This window comes from Melanerpes formicivorus, unplaced genomic scaffold, assembly GCF_026170545.1.
Source record: "Melanerpes formicivorus ecotype bairdi unplaced genomic scaffold, bMelFor1.0.p_v2 SCAF_6, whole genome shotgun sequence".
In the NCBI taxonomy this organism is placed as follows: domain Eukaryota; kingdom Metazoa; phylum Chordata; class Aves; order Piciformes; family Picidae; genus Melanerpes; species Melanerpes formicivorus.
The window spans coordinates 22,477,371-22,493,675 of NW_027142358.1; the positions used below are offsets into that span (position 1 = coordinate 22,477,371).

General features: G+C 43.5%; 1 protein-coding gene across 20 annotated transcripts in view; it reads right to left on the reverse strand.

Annotated features, from left to right (window-relative positions):
- Window positions 1–2,048: 2,048 nt before the first annotated feature.
- ANK3 (ankyrin 3) overlaps window positions 2,049–16,305 on the reverse strand; it is a 385,651-nt gene continuing 371,394 nt past the window's right edge. For 16 of the 20 annotated variants that reach the window (XM_068140068.1, XM_068140070.1, XM_068140087.1 and 13 more), the window contains 4 exons: window positions 7,324–7,407; window positions 7,141–7,200; window positions 5,237–5,326; window positions 2,049–2,189 (listed from right to left, as the gene is read on the reverse strand). In XM_068140068.1, the coding sequence (XP_067996169.1) occupies window positions 5,261–5,326; window positions 7,141–7,200; window positions 7,324–7,407 (210 nt within the window). In that variant the 3' untranslated portion in view covers window positions 2,049–2,189; window positions 5,237–5,260. Of the gene's footprint in view, window positions 2,190–5,236; window positions 5,327–7,140; window positions 7,201–7,281; window positions 7,408–16,305 lie in introns of all 20 variants that reach the window. The other 4 variants (XM_068140076.1, XM_068140079.1, XM_068140078.1 and 1 more) reach the window with 4 other exon arrangements.

The window sequence follows — 16,305 nt, forward strand, 5'->3', positions numbered from 1 at the left end:
ACAGACAGATCTATTATACTGGAACCAAGTGCTTCTCACCATGACACAGGAGACCTCTGCAGACTGACCCCAGGGGAGAATGACTTCCTGTGTGGGTCAGCAGATGACAAGCAGCAGGCTGAGCTGGATCTGTAGCAGTGGTACTTCATCAGATGCCAAGCTGAGGTAAAATACATCATCTTCATGTTGCCTTGAAAGCCAGGTAAAACTATTTATTTATTGCACCCAAGCAGTGAGCGTGTACTGATGCTGCCTACAAAACTTCATTTTGGAAACACTTTGGGTATCTATAGTGCTCCATTGCCTTTAATATCCAGGAAATGCATGCACTACACAGGAGGTGTACACTTTGTTTGCACCATCTGCAGTGAGCTAACCAGTTGTCGGTATCAATGGTACATGCTAGGGAAAAAAAACCTGCTTTGAGTAGTGCTTTTCCTGGTCCTCATCTGGGTGAAAGAGAGTAAAGGAGGTCCAGAGGTAACATGGGCTGGAGAACAGGCTGTGCATACCTGTTGCACAGGTCCCTTCCCCATACCTGTGGAATTTCCTGCATCCCAGAGAGGTGGGTTTCCTTAGCTTTGCTGAGGATATGTGGCTGCTGTGCTTTCCTTTCATTCTCCCCAACCTGAGGACAGCCTGCCAAGTGATGGCCTGTCATGCTGGGAATATGAGGAAGTGGATCAGACAAAGGAAACAGAGGAAAAGCAGCCAAAAGTCAGGAGTGGTGAACAGCTGGGCCTTGCGAAGCCGCTCATTTATAGGATACAAGAACACTGCCAAGTACACATTATCCAAGAGTTTTAACACAATTTATTTTATGCTTAAATAATCAACTAGATCATCCAGTGTTTGTTGTTTTCATACATATGTAATTAGAGCTATTATCAATGAATGCTGTTTTCATATGAATATAACCAACAAATTAAAGTATTTCACCAAAACCCAAATAAAAATGCCCTTTAAAACACAGCAGCCTTAACAACCTAATATTACACTGCTAGGATGATTACAGATGATTGGCTTACTGAAAGATTCTACATCTTATAGCCAGTACACAATACAGTAATAATTTTACAGCGTGCTGCCAGTCTATCAGCTAATAATTTCTCTTCAGTTCATTTAAAAATATCCCAAACTTGTGCTCCTTAGAGCACCAACCCACTTCTAAAGCTGCAAGCATTACCCCCGTTATAAAGCAAGGACAGATAGCACCCCCCTCCCCATAATGCAACTACTGTATATGTTATGGGTTTTAGGTAATTTCATTGAAAAATTGGCAACAGCAACAAATATTAGATGAAGGGCTTTGTGTTTACAGATAAAATCTTATTTGTCATGTTGCAGTATAGTGTTTGCAAAACTGGAAAAGATTTAGTCAAAATAAGGTGAAACACATGCATCAAAATATTAGTACTCTGAAGAAAAATTTTCACAGAACTACAGAATTCCTCATTTTGGGAATCATTTAATTTTGCAGCAGATTTTAAAGATTTTTTTAAAATCAAGCTAGCGTTTTTTTGCATATACAAACATTATAATTGCTAATATACAAGAAATCTGTGAAGATACACCCAGAATATCCCTGTAGGTGCAGCCGTTTGAGACACCTTAGCCTGCTCAATGCATCTGCAGTATTCCGTGATCGAAAAGGCAGTGCCTTATCAACATTTATTCTATTTTGTTAGAATTTACACAGTGTTATTTATTTACAGCAAAACTATTGATGTTTAAAAAAGAAACAAATAGTGTTTTATACCCTGACAGTTTGGGTCCAAGAAAAATAAGGCGAGCTGTTGTGGATTTTAGTAATTTTTAGTGTCTTTCCAAGGTTTAACCATTTTGTCTTCGTACATTCCCTCTGGCCACAGGAATTTATTTCTTTTGAGATGGCATCAAACTGCTTGAAAGAAGCTGTTAACAGCATGGCATCTTCTATATACACTACACTGGTAACTGAGCACCCTCCAGTCCTGTGAATGAACGTGAATTTCCATGCTCTGTAAATTGGCTCATGCTAAATTAATTTTTTTGTTTGGTTGGTTTGGTTTTGTTTTTGCATAAAAACCATGCGGTTAATGTGTGGAAGCAGCAAACACACGCACACTTTTATAGGTGAATATTTAATTCCTGTTGATTTCTCTTCCGTGAGTGCCCCTCTAGAATACTGGCAGTAAAAGCACACAGTCCTATGGAAAGAAAAGACAGCACAAATCATTTCAGGATATCTTGTTAGAAACAGTCTCCTGCCTTACCCTGACTAAAAAGAAGAGTTCTAGCTGGCAGTACGGGATTCTGCAACAGGATAAATCACACCCTTTCTAGGTAGGTAATGATGTTAGCTGAGCTCCCAGCATGAAGGGAAAATGCAGCTGCTCATGAACTGATTTGCAAATACGTTTGCAACATCTGCATTTCATCACAGTAGACAAAGTAAAGCACCAGCTTGTCGGATCCGATAATGACAAGGGCTAGGTGCTCTCCGCAGTGGAAAAAATCGCGTCATCTCCAGAGCAAGAGCTCTGCTGCTTTCACAGTACAGTTCTGTTTAGTATGTGCTAGCATCACCCAAAGTGGTGGAAAACCTGCACTCCTAGTGCATCCACATTTGCCAGTCACTTGGGGAATGTGACTGGAAGAGCCAGGACTGCAGAGTCTAGCTTTTAGGAGGCTTGGTGAAGGACAAAGCAAAGAAGAGGAGCACCCCCGTCTATCTCCTGCCTGGCTCTCGTGAGTGGTGCTGTAGGGAGACAGGGGGTCCAGCTCCTGCTCTCACCCATCCAAAACCAGTCATGCAGCCATGCACATAAGGACAGTAAGTCTGTTACAGCTACTGTACTACAGCAGTGTCTTGCAGGCAGGAGGCAGAGACACAAACACACCAGTGAACAGGAGCTAGAACACAACCAGGCTCCCCAGCACCTGGGCACAGGGGAGCTTGTTTGGCAGTGTGGCTTGCACAGCCAGCGCCCAAGGGATTGAGGCTGGCATGGACATGCCTGTTTACTAATCAGGTCACAGGTCCACATGCATTCCCCAGGAATGCTTGTACTCTCCTCCTATGCTAAAACCATCTGTCCTTGTCCATATCTAAGGCTGTCATAAATCTGTCCTGCTGCTAAAAGCCACCGATTCACATTGCAGCAGCCACACCAGCTCACACAGTCCTGTCCCACAGACCTGCATGCAAAAGTTCTTGGCTTTTCCTTTCAGCATACATTTCATAACAGGTTTATTTGCAGTGGTGACAAATACACTTTTACAGCAATACTGTGATTTATAGCTAGCATTGTGATTTTTTTCAAGCCTTCAAAGAAAAAGCAGCACCTCTGCCTCCCAAGCAGAAATTGTTTTAGGTTTTTGTGCTCAAGAAACAAAACTTTTTTTTATCAGAATCCCCTGCCTGTGCATATACATCCAATTCCACATTCATACAAAATGTTTTCAACAGATTCTTGACTCATCTCACAATTACTTAATGCACATGTGGTCATATCAAAGTTTGGACCACAGAGATTCATCTTACAGCACAAAGTTTCCGCCTGAGCAAATGTTTATTATCTAAGAAGGACTTGAGTTCCTCAGGGGCACTACCATGGAAGAGCTGCTTACTGGAAATCACAAGAGAAATACATCACCTGTCATGGGACCAAACCTGGTTCTAAGGAACTCAGACTTTGGCTCTCTGAAGGTCAGAGTATTTTTCATACATTAGGCAAGGACTGCCTTATCAATGCTATTTTATTTTAAAATGAAGTGCTTCTTCCTTATCCCCAATGTGTGGTGCATCACACTTGTATGCTGGCAGGCTCTTTATCTGCACTGCTTATGGGCTTCAATGTCCTATCTTGCCTTCAGTGGCTTTGAATTCACAAGTTTTCACTATTTTCACCCTGTAGACTGATGGTGGAAAAGAATGGGAATTAACCTGGGACACCATTTCTTACAAATACTTGCTTGCATATCCTTGAGCTCCATGAAGGAGAAAGATGTGTCAAAAGAATCACCTCCCTTTTCAGAACATTAAATATTTTATCTGTATGTTGTGCAGCAAGCCACATGAAGAGGTATCCTAGGAATTCAGCATTGCTACTGGACACAGTAGGTGCTAGCCAGACACCAAAAGCACACCAGTCACCTTGCAGAGCTCACTCCTTGGGGCTTGATCCCATAAAGCCCTCAGCTAAATCTCACACTCTTATGGCACTACTCAAGAGGCAGAGAAAGCCCATGGGGCCAGGTGTCTTAAGGGGCTACCTTACATTGCCTCAGTCAGAAGGGACTACTGACTCAGGAGAGACTCTGCTTCTGTTCTTTACTTCCATATCACTATACAGTGTGCTTTCCAGGGTATATTTATCGTGTTCCGAAGTCTTGCAGTGAATCCTATTCCAGATGTGCAGGAAAAAGATAACATATAGACTTCCAAATCATAAACTCTTCCTTTGCTCAATTCCTAAAACTCACCAAAGCAAAGGAAAATTCTGAGCAGAAAAAATACACAGCTGTGGTATGCATACACATTTGAAGCCATGACTGACCAGCACTGATAGACACAGAATGGCTCCTCCCATATTTCTAGGCACATTTGCTGTGTGACTGTGGTTATGTGATTGAGACAAAGCAGCCTTCGGCTTGACTGTGCTCCAGAATGCTGCTTCAGAGCCCCTATAAGGCTGTCTTAACCTGTGCTTTGTTTTAGTTTGGGAAGCCCTTACACTGTCAGCTTCTGTGCTGCTATAATCATTAAGGCTGGATCAATAAATGCATAAGAAACTGTGGGTAAAGCTTTTTGTTGGCAAATATTGAGACGCTTCACTGGCTCTTACAAGGACTTTGACTTGCATAACTGTCCTCAGATCACATGCCCAACAAGAAGCCTTTCACTCCCAGCAGGTTTACTTATGTGCAGCCCCTTCCCTATTTGTATTTGAATTGACTTTTTCAGTAGAAAGTGCTGTGGATTACAAACACCAGAGTTTATATAACTCCTAAAAAATCTTACACATGCCTCAGCATTGTTTTACTTTATGTTCCAAGAAATTCAGTTTCTGTACATGAACTCAAGGTCTTTGATTGCTTACAAGATAAAGGCCATCTATTCAGCTTTGCAGCTCAAAAGCAATGTCAAGGCAGCAGGGACAAGCTATTGTGCAGCCCAGGTGCTAGCCTTTGTGCAGCACAGCACTGTGCTGGCAAAAGGCTTCAGGAATGGAGTAAAATTGATCACACTGACCGTTCAGTGGTTGGTTTTCAGCTTTCATGAGTAACTTTTCTTCTCCACGTGTCTGACTTCTTTCTTTGTCTTAACCTTATAAGCTTCTCCCTGTTTTAAAGGAAAAGTATAAAGATCAGCACAGCCTGCAGAAAGTGTAATTCTAAACCTGCTTCCAAAACAGGCTCCACATTTTGCTGTAACAGGATAAGTAAAAAGCAGTTAAACCACATTAACACTTCATTTCAAAGATACACACAATCTATTTATCCACTCTGCTGAGCAGCAAAAGCACAGGCCTGAAATATCATCTTCAAATGGAAAACATGGTTCTACAATTTCAACACAACCCCTGGGCTGGAAGTGCCCAATTGACAGCCCTCAGAAGGGACTCTGCTGCCAATTGCAGTGGGATCCAGCACCACTGTCAAGGAAAATCACCTTTCCCAACTGGCCTCTCAGGTCAGCTGGGATTAGTGGACATTTCCACAACAGCATAAGCCATGGCTGCTGTTGTGACATTTCACAATGCCTGTGCTTTAAGTGTGCAGGTTAGTAATGGCATTAAGGGAGGAGAAAGAACGCCGGCAAAAAGCACCACTGAAGCAGCGCAGAAGTGAAACCAACAGCAGCGACAAACAGTGCAGGATTCAGTGTCCTTAAAACAACAAACCCCACAAATAGAGTTCATCTTTGCTCATTAAAAGCAGCTCAATAATAATCTAAAAATAAATACTCCTGTAATTACAAGCCCCATTCACATCAGAGAAAGACATCTGTTTATGTGTGGCTATGGGCAGAATTTACCCCTTGGGTGATCTGCATTGATGTATTTGTGACTATTTGTAGTTTCTGACTAATCTAATCTGGTGCAGCAAATTTAAAAGGTTTTCCCTTTGCTGGGCAGGCTTCATTTTTTCCCTCATAAGGGACTAGGAAAGAGGGGATGAAAATATTTGTTTCAACTCTCCTATTTGTGTTACATTCCCTCACCACCTTCCACCTTTTTTATAAACAATATAATTACCAGCAGATAAAAAGTGTTTGTTGTCTTTGTTTCTGAGCCTGTTTGCATTCCGACAAACATTCCATTAACCCCAGTGACAACTTTATTGGGGCAAAGATTTCCTAGTGCCATGTGCTGGGGAACAAGACATGAAACCGTTTATCTCCTGAGGTTTTGCCAGTTTCCCTGAGGCGTCCCTGGGACAGAGGACAGCTTAAGGCACAGCCTGCCCACACCTGCCCATGTCTTCAGCACCTATTACAAGAGGGGCTGGGGCATGCTGGGGCACAATAGGCCTGCCCTTCCCTCTGCCCTCCTTTCCCTTTAGGAGTGCTGAAGCTGGGCACAGTCTGGCTCTGCAAGAGGGCTTTCAATTTTATTCACCAAGGAAAAACCCCTGTCTTGGTGCTTGCTTGTAAAAGATGCTATTAATTGGGTATTTTCATTTTCTTCTGAATCCTACAGATCCTCAGTCACTAGCGCAGGGTATTCTGCAGGTGAGTGAGAGGCCAGTGGGGACCAGACTGCAGCTTACTCCTTTGGGCTGGTGAAAAAGAAACACAGTGTGTGTAAGGCACGAATTCTGCAAGGGCTTAACCATTGCCACAGCCACAGCTCATACTGGTGGCACAAAACAGGCCTCAGGCTTATGGTTCAAGCCTGCTGCTTGTTACATGGAAGCAGAGCTTAATGCCTCTCTGCCAACAGAATTCAGCCAGGCACAGGCCCTGCCCACACACAGCACATGGAGAGACCCCTGCCCATCACCCAAACATACGACTTGTCAATGACCGAAAGCACTGCACTTTGCCAAGGCTTCTTGTTAAATGCAAACCTCCAGCCCTTTAGCAGCACTTTCTAGCAGTCAACACAACCCTCTGTGTCTACTGTTAATTCCTGGTAGGCCCCAGTCCATTACCATTTCACCAACTTTCCTCTCATGGGGGATAACAACGCGTCTTACTACCTTCCGGGTGATCTGTGGGAAGCAATACACGGAAAGGAACAATTTTTTTTTATCCTAGATTCTAAAGGGGGAAAGTATGTTAAAAGGAGTTACTTGAATGCAAAGACTCAGAGCAGTGATGTAACTCATGATTACTTTTCTTGTGATGACGTTGCCTTCTTCATCGGTAAACTGTTCCTCTGTTACAGATTCACCAGGAATGTTTTTTGCTTCCTCACCCTAAAGAATGTGTTATAAGATTAGCAATATAGCCTATATTCTGCCAAACCCACACATATTGCCACACCAATCCAAGCAACAAGCACATGCTAGCTTCAACTTTACGTAATAGTTTGCTTTATGTCACACAAATAGTATGAAGGCCTTGCTCGTTTTGCATGCCAATACCTGTGCATTTGTTCTACAGAATCACAGAATGTTAGGGGTTGGAAGGGACCTCCAGAGATCATTGAGTCCACCCCCAGAATGTGTCCTTAAATTCTACAGTAAGCTACCAGCACATTGCTCCTATAAACTAATTTATGATATGAAGCTCTCTAGGCAACAAATCACCTCACAGTCAGTCAGAATTCTATAAAATGTGGGCACAAATTCATGATGATATAATCTCTAACCAGACCTCCATTAGCTTTTCACAGCTTCTCAGTACCCTGCACACACACACAGAGTGTAACACCAAAATAAGGTGGGGGAAATACATGATGTAAAAAGACAGCTCTGCTGATAGCTTGCTAAACACAAGATATTAAAGAAGCATGTGAAACCCGAGACTTATCAGCATTTATAAAACAAAGAAAGGTATATTAGGTGGCACTTCTCCTGGCATGTTAACACCTGTCAGCTTGACCAGGAGTCTTGGCAGCCTGGTGCACAACTTACTGAGGTCAGCAGCACTCCAACCATCACCTTTTGAGTACCAGCAATTTATAGGACCAGTGTAAATAAATGTAAAAGCAGTTTCCCTACTGCTGTGCTAATGATTTCATACCACTGCAAGAATTATTGCTCAAGTTGTAGAGAAATGACGTTACTTCAGGGTCTAAGGCTAGCTGGCAGTCATGAACTTCTGTTCCAGAAGAGCTCTGCCAATTTTACCTATGAAGTCATGTTTGTAAACCTAGGTGCTGAAGCAAGCACTGCTTTTGATGCTTTCAAAATATCCATAATTTCTGCTTCTTTATTTCATAGAAATCAAACAGATATAATCATAATGTAGCTGGCCTACATTTGAAAAAAAAAAAATCCCCACATAAACAATCAAGCCCTTTAGAAACTCCAAGAAATCCTTTTAAAAATCCAACAAATTCTTAAAACTTTTCTCTTCCCCTCACCCTCAACCCACCGTGGAAAAAATGCTAACGAGAGGAAGGAAGCGGAAAGAAACATTACATAAATCATGTTATATCAGCATTAACAGCAAAATAACATTTGAAGTGAGATTATGAGAGCTCAACATTAAGCTTTCATAACGTTTCTTATGTACTAAGCAGCACAGGGCAAAAACATAGTTCCTGTGTACTGTGGTCTATACACTGCTGTCTACAAAAGCTGCTTGCACTGCTCTGTGATGAACAAATATAATGATGTCACATTTACTTTTTTAACTGTTTTGCCTACACACTGCTTTTCAAAATGTACATTATAACATTAAGTTTGTGTGTTATTTCTAAGCTCTAAACCAAAGAAACTTTTCCTTTTGTTTACAAGCCATTTGTGGTCTCTCCTCTAGCCAGGCTTGTGCATTTCCATCACTACAGAGGGACTGGGTCAGGCAGAACACAGAGCGGAGTGCTGAGGAGCAGAGTGCAGCTCTGCTGCTGACCCAGCCCCTGGTCAGCATTTGTCAATATGCAGAAGTGCAGAATTTTTGCTTATTTCCTATTGGAAGCTGTATCAAAATCACTGATAATTAAGCAAATAAACCATTTCACACATTTTAGGTGTTTGCCCATGCACACTTCCACAGGCTGTATCTAAACTGTGAAACCTGCTGAACTTTGATGCTTCAGGAGGCATCACTGGGACACAGGCAGGCAGACATCCTGTGTAGGGACATAAGGATGATTTATAAGGGTAGATTTAGACTGGATATTAGGAAGAACTTCTTTACAGAGGGTTCTGAGACACTGGAACAGGTTGCCCAAGGAGGTCATGGACGCTTCTGCCCTGGAGATGAGTTCAAGGCCAGGTTGGATGAAGCCTTGAGCAACCTGGTCTAGCAGAAGGTGTCCCTGCCCATAGCAGGGGGATCAGAACTGGATGACCTTTAAGATCCCTTCCACCCCAAACCATTCTGTAAGGTCCTGAGGTCTGGGGATGAAGGAACCCGGCTGAGGTGCCCAGGCCTGGGAATGGTGGCATACCTACAAGAAACACAGCAGAACAAATGGCTGCCAAAGCCTTCAGACAGAGCATGGGCTGTGCCCTAAAAACTCATTCCCCAGGACTCTGCTGAGGGGTCACAGGAAGGAAAAATTATACACCTGCCTACCTGACATCAGGCTACATGCAGGATGGGGGAAGCAGGCAGCTGGTCTCCCTGGTGAGCGGGGCCCCAGAAGCAGCAGCCCACTGCTTCCTCTGTCATGAGCCAGACTGCAGAAATGAGAACTGCATGGAGACTGCTGCTGTGACAGGGGGACAATGGCTGGGTAAAGGTTTTGGGAACTGAAACCTGTGGGGTTTCCTGGCCACAATGAAACAAGGGGAAAATACTGATTCTGGAGACTTAATACTTTAGTCAGAAGCATAGCAGATGGGAAACTAGCTACATAGTTTCTTTCCTGGTCTCTCACCCACTAAGGGACTGGGGGTAACCCTGGCCCAGACATCCCTCCCACCACATGCTGCGCAGAGATATGGAGAGATTTCCTCTTGTGAATAGGGTCTCCAAAGCCACTACAATGAAAAAAAAATAATTAAAAAAAGCCATGAAAAATAGAAGTAAAACATGGCAAGTAGCAAGGTCACCAGACTACCTGGCCTATATCATGTGTTCTGGTCCTTTGACTCCTTACTGTTGCTATGAGCAAGGTTATTCCTTAAAACAGATCAGTGAGAGTTACTGTCTTCAGCTTTAAAATTAAAATTCTATTGATGCACTGGAAGATGTCTCTTGGAAAAAAACACCCCATTTTTAAAAGTATAGTGGATCTTGGATTTTAATTAGCCACATGCTCCTTTAAGAACAGTTTAAGGGTAAACGCTGTAAATGCTCAGCAGTCAGCATGCATGAAATCCAGCTTTCACAAGTCTCTTGCTGGTGGCTAGTTAACAAATTGCAGGAGGGCTCACAGTTGGCAGGAGGTAGATCTGATTTACTGATGTTTCTAATCCTATGCACTTATAAAGATGGATATTTGCTAGAAAAAACAACCCTTACCCACTGGCACTTTTACTTGTCAGATCTCAAACCAGCTTTGGGTAAGAATGGCACATTAGATGACCTTGTCAACAAAAGCTGTTTTTAAACACAAAGCTGGTGCATTTGCGTCACAGCTAAAGAACAAAATTCTTTCTGCTGCATCATACTTATGTGGGCTTCATTTTACCCTTGACCAGTTGAAACTATTGTCACAATACCAAGAGCTTTAGAGAAAAGCTTTTGGGAGAAAACTTAATACTGTGATTACTGAAAGCTCGGTTATATCCCTGGGACTAAACCATACAAAGGCTGCAGTCTGCAAGCCTCAGCCCCAGACCATGCCAGGAAGCTTTGCAAAGCAGAGTGCTTTAATGTCACCCTGCTCACTGGAGTGTAGTCCTGCCAAAACCAGCTGGTATGCTCTGTCTGCTGCTCTCAGGGCAGGAGAAGCAAAGAACAGCTTCCTCAAAGTCTTCTGCCAGCTCCACTGGTTTTCTTAACACTTATTTGCAGATTATGGGTGTTCCCAGGGATCTCCAGATAAATGGACTTATACAGCCAGTGGTGCAGTACTGTGCCAAAGTTCACTGCAGATTTGTCAGAGCTCTGGTTTCCTTTCATGTTTGTTTTGTTACTAGAAGGATAATAGTCCATTTTATTCCTCCCATACATCTAGTGTTGTTGTAACTGCAGGGAAAAGAGGTGTGGCTGGATGTGTCTTACCCAGGCAGATGAAAGAGGAATTCAAAAGCAGGAGGAAATAAGTAAGATGGAAAGACCCTAAATACTTATTTTTGTGCAAGACCAGAGGTAATGCTACAATGGGAAGAGAAGCAGAGTACAGAGTGATCAGAGCTTTCCCTGCTGGCCTAAGCCACCATCAAGACATAATCCTTTCAGTGTCAGGATCACATTCTTGTAATGCACAAACAGCAGCTGTGCTCTAGTCTCCTTGGGGTCTCAAGCCTCTGTGGCAGTGAAAACAAACATCTTTCATTAAGGTAATTTTCATTAGTGAGTTCTGCCCACTAAGGACGACCTGGTTAATAAGATGCCATGACTCTCTGCCTGTGCTGAGTCTGTACTTGCTTGTTTGCAGATGTATTGCTGAAGTCACTGTGGGGGAGGCACCCAACAAGTCACCAGGCAAGCCAAGGGGACCTGAAAGGCTATGGTGCTGCAAATAGGATAGAGTATAGGTCAGTACTGAGTGCTGGGTCATAGGTCTGCTGCTCGTTGCATGAGGGTATGTGGTGGTTTAGGCTGGGTGCTGGCCCGGATGCCACTGCACAGACCACACCTGGGAGGTCCCAAAAGGGTCCAGCCCACTGGGTGGTCGCAACAAACCAGGTATTTCACCCACAATTCTCTGCTCCTCTATAAAACATCCATGCGGGCTCCCTACTTGCTCTTTCGTCCCCTGCTGCTGCCTAGGTAAAATGGTGTGAGCTGCCTCCCTTGGGCCTGCCCAGCCCAAGCCTGGGTTGGGGGGGAAGAAAGAGCCTGGGGGGGGGGGAGGGTGTGTTGGGTGTACCCCCAGGTGGGGATGGGACATTCTTGGATATATGTTTTGGGATCTCTCTCTGTCACGGTGCTTGTGGTTTTCTGTAAAACTTTCATTGTTCTTTCATTGTTTAAACTTTCCACCATTTTTTCCAATCTGTTTATCTGAGTCATTATTTTTGCCCGTGGTGGGGAGGGGGTCTGCCTCAACCCATTACATGGTAACATGATTAGCAGACCTCATAACAGCACTTCTAATCTGTGTTTTCATTTACCTCTGTGTTACCTTCCTGAGGCCAGCTACTCTGACCCGTCAGTCCCTGCTGCGGCAAGACAGCATGAGGGCACTTATGAAGGGAGCCAAACCATCCTGCAGCTCTCCCAGGTTGGCAGGGACTGCAGGAGAGAGGCTGTGCCCAGCTGAATACACAAATGGAAGCATTACCTATGTGCATGAATTCCTATGGCCTTTAATTCTTCTCACCTAGAGGATGGCCACATTTTCACTTTCCATAAATATGTTTCCTTTGAATAGTAAGATCAAGAAAACTTTTGGATCTAGTTTGGACTGACTGCTGCTCAGGCTCCAACATCCCTTCTCCAGTGCCGTCATTGGAGGTGTTCAGGAGGAGACTTGATGGGGTACTTGGTGCCATGGGTTAGCTGTTTGGGTGGGTTGGATTGGTTGATGAGTTGGACGCAATGATCTTGAAGGTCTCTTCCAACCTGGTTTGGTTTATTCTAAATAAAGGTCTATTCTAAATTCTAAATCCCAGGCCAAACCAAACCCTCTGCAATCGGTAATAGGAGGTTTCATGGACAAAATGCATGACAAGAGACAAATATTTAATAAAAATTGGCAAGAAAATCAAAAAATACAAGAGGCAAGATGACACCAAATTCTAATAACTCCTGCTTAGGTATCTATTTTATTTTCCATCACAAATTTTTACCACAGTCCTTTTGGCGAGAATTTTACTAAACAGGTTTTGCCAAAAATTTGTACCCATGAAAGATTTAACAACTGCTAAAAAAGCATGAAAAATTAGACCCTGGTTTCTGTCATGACTGAGTAAAAGGAGCTTTGGATCAGGCTCTGAATGCGCACATTGTGGCAGAATTCTTATTTTTCCCTTGTGTGCTAATTGTTCGCATTCCTGCACTACCATAAACCCCTATTTCTTCTGCAGTGCCCCATCCCATCAATCCACCATGTGAAGAGAAGAGGGGAAAGGAAGCAAAACCAAAAACATCTGCACTACCTTGAGGTTAGAATACGATCCTATTACATGTGGAAATGGGTGTCAGTCCTTGCTTGTCTGGTTTTATGGGCTCAGCCCTCTGAAGTGCTAAATCCCATGGGAATGTGCTGGGGAGTGCTGAACACTTGACAGGCCTCAGCTCTCTGAGCGCTGGGAAAATACCCCTGGGGGAGAAAAAAACCTCTCTCCATATTTGGAACAGGACAGAGAACTAAGCAGTTAAAAGGAAATAATACCATTCAGTGCAGAATGGCACTGAAAGGGAAAACAAGTTGGGAAAGAACAAAGGTAAGGAAGCAATTCAGCCCTGATAGTGGCTGTAGGGGCACATAGTGAAGCCTGTTTTCAACAGGACTAAATTTATCCTTAATGCGTGACATTACCAAACTTACCCCTGCAGGCTAGGTGAGTACCTCTACTGCTTTCAATGCAGCAATGAATACAGGTGAGGTAAAACAGCAGTTCCCACGTGCAGGTCTGCCCAGTGAGGCTCCAAGCACACTCTAGTTCCCTCCCTGCTGCTGTTGGTGGCACAAGCTGGCAGGATGGGTGCTGGCACAGCACGGCTATCCATTTATGAAGTCTGTGCCCAGGTTTTTCAGATGTTCAAAACAGGTTTGTTCCAGAAAATGCAAACTCAACAAAGATTTCTAGGGCTGGCTCCTAGGTAACATAAGACAGTATAGGGTAAGTACTCCCATAGCTCAGGCATGGCTGTAAAAAAGCACTGGGGTGTGCGGCAGATTTGGCTGCCTGGGGAACAGGATAGCCAAGGGGTATATGTCCCTGTCTTCTGCTTAACAACTTAACAACTATTTGGTTAGCCAGGAGTCTCAGAAAACAAAGGAATAGGAGAGCATGATTGTCTTGCTACTGCTCCATGCAGAGATGCCAGGCCTGCTTAGTGTGAGCCCCAGGCTGTGGGGTTGGGCACAGCACCTGCTTGCCAGGCACTCAGGCACTGGTAGGAAAGAGCTGGATGCTCCTGACCAGTGCTTCTGGCCCTGTGTCAGAAAGAGAGGAGTTATTTTCACTCTGCAGGCTGAAAGCATGGCTCCATGCCTGTGAGTGCTATATCTCAAAACTTCCCTGTATGAGGAGCTGTTCCACAGCTTGTGCTTGGTCCCACAGTGATTTCAGTTCACCCAAATTTAGCCCCTGCTCCTACACCTCTACTAGTCCAGATTCCATTTCACACCACCATTTCACGAACTTTACATGATCAAAATACACCTATATTTCCACTATCAAACTCTTTCTCTAAAAGGCCTGGATGATTCCTGCTTTGAAATTGTTTTCTGTTTGTCTTGAGATGTGGAGTGGGGGTTAAAAAAGAAGATATAAATCACCAGAAATTGACAGAAGTATCATATGTAAATTCTCTAATCCACTTCAGATCAAATACATTCCCAAAAGAGAAGGTTCAGCCGCCTCCACTCGCCATGCACATCCTCCTGACTGCATCTGCACTAGCTGCAGATTCCAGCACTATATACACTGCTTTATTGTTGCTCTGTTGGAAGTTCAACCCCAAATTATAGAATAGAATAGACTAGACTAGACTAGACTAGACTAGAATAGAATAGAATAGAATTAACCAGGTTGGAAAAGACCTTCAAGATCATCAAGTCTAACCCATCACCCAACACCATCTAATCAACTAAACCATAGCACCAAGTGCCCCATCCAGTCTCCTCTTAAACACCTCCAGTGATGGTGACTCCACCACCTCCCTGGGTGGTCCATTCCAATGGCCAATCACTCTTTCTGTGAAGAACTTATTCCTAACATCCAGCCTAAACCTCCCCTGGTGCAGCTTGAGACTGTGTCCTCTTGTTCTGTTGGTGGTTATATCACCACATTTAAAAAACAATTTTCTATGCCTTTCTCTAAACACAGAAGAGCTACTTAGAAAGAAGCGAAGGCTGCCTTTCACATCCTTACTCTCTCCTACTCCAACATTTCCTGACTAAAAACCAGTGGACACTTAAACAGTGCAGACATAAATAGGGTGGAGGGCCTCAGCCCCAGGCCAACTATGCAGCCTTTATAATTTTCAGCACACAGGCATTTTATGTCTTGCCAGAAACGCTCTTGTAGCATTTGAGGGTCTGTAATCACCCACAGGGAGGCTGCTCCATTTGAAAACAGAAACTACATTCCTATTTTTGACCAGTCATGTCTTATCTGCAGAGGGAATTGCTGAGGAAGGGTTATACTCAGACCTGCCCAGGTCCTTCCGTGGGAGGCAGCAGACTCTGACCATGAAGACAAAGTATCCAACACAAGAGTCACTTCTGCTGAGCTAAATTTTGCCATTCTTGTCCTGAATGGAAATACTGGAAATACTGAATAAATTCAGGGTGAAGACAGTCAGAAGTGTCATCCTGCCTTTTCTGAAAGTGTCTCTATCTCAGTCAGATGAGTAGCTGTGCAAATCAGCCTACCTGCTTTCCGCATCACACAAAAGGGACAGTGCCTGCAATCAGAGTGTCACCACTCACTCCTGAAGTAACGATTTTATCTTAGGCAAACTACTGCTGTTACAGCATTGTGGTGGCTGGCTGGCCTTCTTCATGGCTTGACTGCATATTTTTCTAAGAATCTAATATATCCTGTAAGTTACTGAGGGATTAACACAAATGTTTACAATGCAGAATTATTTCCTTATTCTATATGCTGCAGGCAAATACTGTCATGTGGCTATACAAGAAAAAAAATAGGAGGGCAAATGCAACTATTTATGTGACCGTGACATTTTTATCACTATATAAAGAACACTGTGCTGTAAAGAATGACCATCTGTAGAGGTCAGTAAATAAATACACTAAATAAAGCCTACTGAAGGCAATGCAAAGACACTTATTAAATTTGGTAGGTTTTAAATTAAGATCACCTGCTGTTTCAAGGAGGTTGTCCAGAATGTTTTAAGCACTTAGAATCATAAATTTCAACCAGAACACATGGATCATATTCTCCTATACCCCC